Source organism: Scatophagus argus, chromosome 15, assembly GCF_020382885.2.
Source record: "Scatophagus argus isolate fScaArg1 chromosome 15, fScaArg1.pri, whole genome shotgun sequence".
Taxonomy (NCBI): domain Eukaryota; kingdom Metazoa; phylum Chordata; class Actinopteri; family Scatophagidae; genus Scatophagus; species Scatophagus argus.
In genome coordinates this window covers 6,857,907-6,866,566 of record NC_058507.1, presented here as the reverse complement: position 1 = coordinate 6,866,566, position 8,660 = coordinate 6,857,907, and the positions used below count along the sequence as shown (strand labels likewise).

Below are 8,660 nucleotides of genomic sequence, written 5' to 3'. Positions count from 1 at the left end.
ATGGCTGCTGTTACAACTTGCTTTTGGATAGAATCTTTTAATATTTGTTTCAAATCAAGAGGAGCTTTCCAAATCAGTGAATACTGACGTTTCTGGTGCGAATCAGTGAGTCTTCTGTTTTTATTTTATGCAGTAAGGCAAGATCATCAGTGCAGGAGTGAAATCAAAAATCAGTATGTACAATGGCATCTTTAATGTTGAGATGAGTTGTATTTTTTTTGTCAGCTAAAAACTTTGTTTTTGCGGTTTTGTTTAGTCATTGAGAGATGTAGGCTTTTAGAGATTATGCTTTTATTCTGAAAGCTGTACCGGAAATATGGGCGCTCTTTTTCATTAAGATATATTCAGTCAGCCTTTAAATCAGTATTTTCATTCGGTTTAAGACGGTCAGCTGTGAAAGCCCATTAAGTCCATGGCTGGTCGCCGTCTGTCTTAATTTCTGTTGGTATTTGAAATAATTCAAACGTTACTGTACCAGTTGCCAGCGTTTGAGGCCGCAAATTAAAAGCTTCCCTGTGATTAACTGCGGTCACGTAAAATTGCATTCATACATAAATCAAGCCAGCCCTTACGGCCAAGCCGAGGCTGTAAACCGGTAGTAAATCGTTGGATCCAGACGCCGATGATCAGAGAGGGGAGTACGCTGCATGGCAGGTGGATAAACTGCCCACAGCGCCCGCAGGTGCTTTAACTTGCGTCATCTTCGTCTCGATGTGCTCGGCTGGTCGCTGTTACCGGACCGTAATCTGGCTAACGGAGAGCGGTGGCTAACGGTTCGGGCCATGACGAGGTCAACTGGCGTTTTATAGCTAACAGCAGCTCCGTCCTGCCGGACCGTTAAGCGACGACAGCCGAGGACAGCACACGACCTTGGGGGACGTTGTTATGGATTTAACGCGGCTGGCCGTGGACGCTGGTCAGTTCATCAACCGGGCTGTTCAGGTAACACAAAACAAAATACCATCAGAAAAAAATACGTGTTTATTACTCGAACGCCATGATGAATTACCTTTAGGAAATAACAAACTATTAGTGGTCTCTCAGTTTTGATGATGGTGACAGGACATCGACCCTCCCTTCACAGTTAATTCATAAAATGATGAAATAAAAAAGTGCGGTTCGTGCATCAAATTGTATCTAAAGTGTTACTCTGTGATTCCGCTCCAGTACACGGGGGAGAGTCTTGGCCAGGCGGACAAGACAGGGTTGGACCCCGGGCTGGAGGAGCTCCTGGCCCGGGCAGACGCCACGAAGACTTGGACGGACAAAATAATCTCCCAGACTGAGGTTTTACTGCAGCCCAACCCCGGTGAGAGACCGTTGTTTGTTTGTTTGTTTACTCGTATTTATTTATTCATTGAAGTCGTGTGTGTCCTGAAAGTCTTAATATGTCTGGAATTCAGGTGACAACACTGACAAGTGACAGAATCATTACACAGAAACAAACTGTTTAAATGTAGATAAATCCAAATTCCTGTCTTATCCATTTAGAGAAATTATCTGAGTAATAATAAGTAATTAAAGGCGTTGCCAGAGGCTGTGGTTTCAGTGAGATGCATTTCTACTTACATGTAGATAATTAACCAACCAATTATTTTATCCCATCTTCAGCTACAGGTTTGCACCAAACCATAACCCTTAGCAGACATGCACCAAAAACTGCACGTTTTGCCATTATGATCTGCTTAAAACCACTGAATGATGACTCCTTACCTCTGGGACCCAGTATTTCAGCTCATTATTTTGTCTGTCTGAATCCAATTACCTTCTTTTATTTTCAACCCCACCCCCACTGCGTCTGTTTTCATCTCACTGACAAACCAGGCCCGGCACAGAAGATCCACATGTTTGATTTGTCATAGGCTTTTCCTCATGCAACCCTCCCCGTTTATCCAGGGAGGATCTCGAACTCGGGTTCACCAATCTGGAGTACACTGACTTGTGCACCGCCAGAGGATGGGGAGCGAACTGGGAGCGAGTGTCACTTAAGACATGTGCACAGGAGGAAGTGAGATCAGACCGCCATGTGATCAGTAGACGACTCACTCTGCCTCCTGACCGCAGCCGCCTGCCTTTGAATCCAATTACTCCAGCTAATGGAATTATGAGTGGATGTGGTCTGCAATCCATTAAATAAGGGGCCTGTTTAGCTGCCAGAAATAAAAGTCATATGTTTATTCATCAAAGATGTATTTGCAGATTTTATATTTATCGACCAAAGGCTTTTAGTCTCTCTGAAGAATCATTTTTATTTGCCTCCGGTGTCCCTCATGGATTTATGGAAAGCAAGTGCCGACTGGTTTTTCGCATTCATTTATAAAATGTCAGTTTCATTGCATTAAAAACAAGCAGGAGGTTAAGTAGTCCGTTTAGTGGTGTGTTAATGGGATGTTTTAACAATTAAAAGTCTTTTCAAACTGCGCTATCCTGACACCTGACACCCAGGGTTGTATTTTTTTGAGAGTATTATCAGTGGCATTTTACAAAGGATAAGCCCGGATTCAGGACTGAGCTCCCTTGTCCCTGGTGTACAGGCGCACGGTTAGAGGACCGGCTTTATGAGCATCTGGATTGGAGAGTCCCACCACGGCCTCGTGCACATGAGACACTGGGAGACCAGATGATCCAGGCTGGGCTGGAGGTGGGATCCAATACACCCTATGGTGAGCGTAGATAATGTTGATCTGAATAATATGGTTTGCATGGCATCAGTAAATACTTTGCAGATGGTGGGTTCATGTGCAATACAGAAAGGCAAGAAATATGCAGACTCCTCTTCTTATTCGCTTTCTTGTCTTTAATATTGACACATTGCGACTTTTTCAGTGTGTATTTAGACGGCGGTATGCTTTGCGTTCAGGAATGGCTCTGCTCAGGTGTGGCGAGGCTCAGAAGCAGCTTGGCGAGGCCGAGAAGAAGTTTGTCCAAAGCACTAACATCCACTTTGTCACCCCTCTGAGGAGTTTCAGTGAGGGCGAGTACAGAGCCATACAGGTAAAACACACATCGCCAATATGGTTGTGGCACTTCATTGTACGTTTTGGATGTCACACTCTCGGTAATTACTTCGCTAATGAATTATTTGTGTACGTGGTTTTTAAAAAGTATGGATGTCTGCTCTTCTGTAGGATGAGCGCAGGACGTTGCTGAACAAGCGTTTGGACTTGGACATAGCTATTACCAGACTGAGGAAAGCCCATGAGGCTGACCGAGAGGCCAGGGTGAGTTAGTTTTCTTTATCAAACCTGGAACGATCCAAAAACACACCGGAAATAAACGCCACATATCGTATCTTCTCATTCCTCTTTGTCAGAACCTGAACCCGAACCCGCTCGAAGACGACTACTTGTCTCATGTCTCCTACATGTTCAGCTTCCTGCGTGTTAAGTGGCTAAAGGTCAGTGATGCTAAAAGGGACGCCGACGTTGACAGGCACAGCTTGCGGTTTGGTCATTGATTAAATTATTTGTCCTCCTCTTTCTCTCATCCAATCAGATGTGGGCTCAGGAAATCTCTCAGGTGAGTTTATCTTTTCTGTGCGTACAGGATCTGCTGTAATGGAGGGAGGCCATTTTGACAATGTCAGCAGATACAGAATTGAGTATTGCAATAACATTCTTTCTGTTTAGTTCGTTTAGACTTAAGTCCTTCATAGATTTTGTTTTTGCTGATGGAAAAGTTTCTGAAAAAAGCTGGACATGATTAGAAAACCGCAAATGGATTGCGTGTGTGTGTGTGTGTGTGTGTGTGTAGGCAGAGATGGAGTTGAGGATCTGTCAGAGTCTGTTCGATCGGCAAACAGAAGTGACAAGACGAGTTGTGGAAGGAATCAACAACACTCACGTATGGATATAAATGTGTATGATAACATTGTAACATGAACTGAAAACAGACATACACAACAAAATACCCAGTGCCCAGAAGAACAGTTGTATTCTGTTTTAGAAAATATGAAATATACTGTAGATAACACTGTTGCAGCAGTATAGTGAATTCTGCAGCATTAGGGTCTGTCAGGCCATAATATTATATGAAATTCTAAGTGTTTGTTCTACCAAATGAGTTCTGTTTTCATTCCTTTAAATCTCATTGTAACTGATAATTGGCTGCTGTCGTACTATGAAAATCTCCTACCACTGCAGCCCCAGTTGGTTAACTACTGTTCATTAACTGCAAGCTCTTTATGTGGTTCTGTCTGTCTTGTGTTTCACTTGTCTTGTGTTGCTGTTTTCCAGACCAACCACATGCGGAGCCTGACAGACTTTGTGGAAGCTCAGGCCTGTTACTTCGACCAGTGCAACCAACGTGCTCAGGAGCTTCAGAAACAGCTGGCCAGGTGCGTTTGTCAGTCTAAAGACCTAAACCTCTGCAGAGCTAAACTAATACATGTAAGAGCCCCATTAGAAGTCACCAAAGTGTTTTTTAGTTATTTTTTTATGCCTTAGGTACTTTGTCTAAATTGAGAATGGCATTTTCTTACAGTTTTCCTCAGTTACCCTGCTACTGTGTGCAGATTTTCAGTGAAAACCGGCATACCTCTCGTTATGGCAATTTGAATCAAGTATTCCTTTATGTGTTGAGAAAATTCTACTGTACTGTAATCAGTATAATATAGAAAAAGTGAAAGCCAAATACCACTTAAAATGTATGTAGTACAACGTGGGACCCAATCCATTATATCATTATTATTATTATTATTATTATTATTAACTACTGTATAACTCGGTTGGAACAGAAGATGACCAACTTTACCATTTGCAAGAGTCAGAACATCTGCTCTCACAAAGAAAACAAGACTATTATGAATCCTTGTTAAAGAAAATTCATTTCGGTTGGTTTTGATTTTGTTTCTTCTTGCAGCATTCCAGCAGTCCTCTGCTCCAATAACTGGCAGTCAGCAGTAGGTAATGCAGTTAATCAGCCATCCACGAGCAACCATGTAGCCAGTGAGCCCGTCGGGTTAAATCAAGTCACTCCACTTCCCATAGTCGTCCACCAACTTCCAGAATTCGACTGGGACTCACGGACCACAAATCCACCACCTGGAACTGAAAAAACACCTGAGTCCTCTGAAGCGGCACGACCACCTGATCAAACCAATAACAACAATAACAACAACAGCGTCTTCTTCGCTGATGGCCAGGCAGCCGGCCGCTGTTCAGCAGCCAGCCGAGCGTTTCATCATGTGCGTACATCAAATTCGGACAGTCCCACGATGGATGAGATCTCAGCACTCGGCAGAACAGCTGACAGAACAACAGCTGCAGTAACCAATGGTGTGGGTAGTCGGCCAACAACAACAACAACAACACCTTCCCCACCAGATGCAGAAGCCAGTGAGACCTTAACAACCAGTGGCATGGGAACTGAGACCTTGGCAACCGATGAACCTAGAGGCCTGAACGCTATTAATGGAGAAGATGTGGGGGAGTCATCAACAGACGGTCAGGCTGTGGTGCAGTAGAGACTAATGTCTGGTGTGGGGCGGTTCAGAGAGGGGGGGTGACACCAGGCCAATGACATCAACTGGGATAAATTTCAATTGGAGAGTGCAGACTGTATCAGAAAAGAACAGATAAACAATCATTATGAAAACAAAACATGAATTAACCCCATAGGGAATATAATGTGAAGTGGTTGTTAAAGTGCTTATTTTTCTACATGTGATTTAGTGCCACAATAATTTTATCCTTTAGCCACACTCATATGTTATTCATGTTGTATTGAAATGATGACTGTTGAATATCAGTCAATGGATGTAATGGCTGTCCACTCTGGCTTGGAGGACGAGGCCGGACTGACAGACTATTATATCTGCAGTGTGTAACTGTCGAAGTTGTTTTCAGTCTGTGAAGCTGAACCTTTATTTTTACATTTAGCTGAACGAGAGAAGTAATGAAGCTTTGTGCCAAGTGTATGTGTGCATACTCGTTGGTGTGAACAGATCAGTTCGTGTATCTGTGTGTCCGTATTGATGTCTGCCAGCGACCCTCCTGTGTTTACAGCTGGCACCTTCTTAAAGAGAGGTGTGTGTATGTGTGTGTGTGAGTGAGTGAATGTGACTCAGCCACCTCTTAACTTGTATGAGCTGAGGTCATTTTTCCATATGAAACATGTCACTTATAGTCCAGCGAGGTGACAAAACACCGCGTTGAACAGGATCTTTATGCTGTGGTAAAAAATATGGCTTCTCGTATGTACTCTGGGTGTTTTCACCCCAGCACACATTCAGATCACAAATTCACTTTTACCCTTTTACCCCCTTTAAGCCCCCGCTATAGCTGAAATGGGTACAAGTTTCCATGTCCAGATGTTGTTCATTTTCTTCAGGGCGGCCCTGCTCTGCTGTGGTGTGGGTCCACCCTGGGGACCTTGGATGGAAACATACACATTAATGTATCACTGGCCCTGCTGATGTAATCATCCACCAGATCGAGGCGCTACGCCTTTGTTCCCAATACATAAAGGTGTGTGTGTGTGTGTGTTTGTGTGGATAGCGGCGCTATTCACAAGTCTACTCACTGCCAGTTTCAAACTGCCTGCAAATGCCGTCATAATTCAGTCACGTGTCGTATGTTGAGCGGATCGCAGTGTGAGGTTTTAGTTTTCACTTGAGTGAATATGTGGAAATAAATATGTAAACACTGATGTCATGTCAATCCTGTTCAAGTGTGGGTTCTGTCTTTGTTCTCGCGTCGAGGTGTTTCCTCATTCAAATCTGCTGCTTGGTGTTCGTTCATTTGTTTTGCCATACCAACCGAACCGCCTGACCTAGATTCACACACACACACACGAACCCTAACACAGTTCCAGCTTGATGTTTTGCTCAGACCTCCCAGGCCAAGTCTAGTAATATTTAAAACCATGCTGACACACTGTGAAGCAAGTAGTTGAGCTTTGCTTGCTTCCCTGATTGCAGTATGATTAACCATATTAACAGCATAATGAGGTCTGGTGGTGGATGACCACAATCTCAACACATGCACACACACGACCATAACACTGACAGAAACGTACGTGTGTGTCATACATTTTGCTCGCTCTTCTTTGCCTCTTTCCTGTCTGAGGCTGCACCAACAGATTAGATCAATCAAGTGCAACTTTGTGATATTGATATGAGTGCAGTCAGGACATCCCTGGTTCAGTTACACCATGAAGACCCGTATCACACCACTCAATCAACTCTCCAGTTTGAAAGGGCCTCACAGGAGGCACAGCTAGCGCTTAATGACAGATGAAATGGTGTTTTGCTCCTCTAGCTTTCCTATCACTAAGCCAAACAAGAATTCGTTTGCCTAAATCTGTTCCTGTCTGCTCATGAGAGCTTTTCCGCCACACTAATATAGCAAGTCCTTGGCCTGCTATGTTTCCAACTTATTTTTATTATTTCCGGTATCCTCTTTGTTCATCACCAGAGGCTGCAGCTCTCTCTCTCTCTGTGGCCTTCATGTGATTTTTTTTTGCTGGTGTGATACAGGAAGGCTGGAATGATGTTTTGAATGTCTGGTTGACATGAGTGAGTCATGAAAGCAGATGAAGGGAACTGGGATGTTTCAAATGACATCTGGCTTGGTCCTTTGGGGCACAGACGGATAATATTTCTATGGATGGGTGCAGTATATTATTTCTTATTTTAATTTTTATTTAATCAGGTAAATCAAACTGAGGCTGGAAACCTGGCAAAGACACCAGCATGGAAAATGCAGTTAAAACAACACAGAAGTAGACAACAGGTAAAGCAATGCTAAAAAATAAATAATACAAAATGAGGCTAATGACACAATTAAGAATTACAATAGAGTTTACACCGCACCGGGTTTGAATTCAGCCTGAGAGATCAAATTAATCAATTTGAACTCCTTTTGCAGACTCTTTCGAGTGGCTGGAGCAGAAAATATGAGTGCTTTGAAGTGTGAATGGATTTGATTTACTAATAAATCGCAATAGAATGTCAAAGCCTGAGATGTGGGCACACTGTGCTGATGAATTCATGTACAACAAATAACCCTAATTAAAATGGTTATTTTAATTAATTATCTTTAGATGTGTAACGGGTGACCTGTATTGTTTGTTGTTCAGAGCTCTTACAATACCCACAACATCATGAAATCGGCATCAATTTAGATTTATTTGCATTCAACACAAGTTTGAGTTATGTATGACTGCAAAATATTAAAGGCATACTATGCAGGATTTGTTGATTAATGTTTGTAAACATACCAGTAAGAAAACACAGGCAGATGAGAGTTTGCTGTTGTATCAGTTTATACATTGCATTTGTTTAGGAAATTGTAGTTCATGAAGTGCATTTGGGCAAAAGACCCACAGGTATGCAAAACAGAATCATCTGCACAAAAACGATTATTAGCTCCATGTACATTCACACCTAAACTATTTATTGAAAGGAAAAATGCAAGAGGACCAAATACAGCATCTTGAAGTACTCCATTTAGTAAAGTAAGCCAGGTTGAACTGTGCCAATGGACGCACTGGGTACCCGAGAGATGATTACTAAAGCATCTGATGTGGCAGTAGGATGATTTAGTCTAACTTCTACTTCAGGTTCTACTGAGGTTGAATTGTGTCTCTCACTGGAGCTGCACTGTTTCTAGAAGATAACCATCAACTAATAAACCCCATTTTAACATCATTATAAATTA

General features: G+C 42.6%; 1 protein-coding gene across 1 annotated transcript; it reads left to right on the top strand.

Moving 5' to 3' along the window:
• Positions 1-220: 220 nt before the first annotated feature.
• LOC124071906 (endophilin-B1-like) lies at positions 221-6,681 on the top strand. The gene is made up of 10 exons (XM_046412954.1): positions 221-942; positions 1,168-1,309; positions 2,535-2,663; positions 2,861-2,994; positions 3,129-3,221; positions 3,314-3,397; positions 3,496-3,519; positions 3,754-3,843; positions 4,236-4,336; positions 4,861-6,681. The coding sequence occupies exons 1-10, from the start codon at positions 886-888 to the stop codon at positions 5,462-5,464; spliced, it is 1,458 nt and encodes a 485-aa protein (XP_046268910.1). The 5' UTR covers positions 221-885; the 3' UTR covers positions 5,465-6,681.
• The last annotated feature ends 1,979 nt before the right edge of the window (positions 6,682-8,660 follow it).

Bases quoted from the DNA above. Each gene is read 5' to 3' on its own strand.
- LOC124071906 (XM_046412954.1), top strand. From the start codon at position 886: ATGGATTTAACGCGGCTGGCCGTGGACGCTGGTCAGTTCATCAACCGG. The intron at 943-1,167 runs GTAACACAAAAC...ATTCCGCTCCAG, and splicing joins TCATCAACCGGGCTGTTCAG to TACACGGGGGAGAGTCTTGG. The intron at 2,664-2,860 runs GTGAGCGTAGAT...CTTTGCGTTCAG, and splicing joins GGGATCCAATACACCCTATG to GAATGGCTCTGCTCAGGTGT.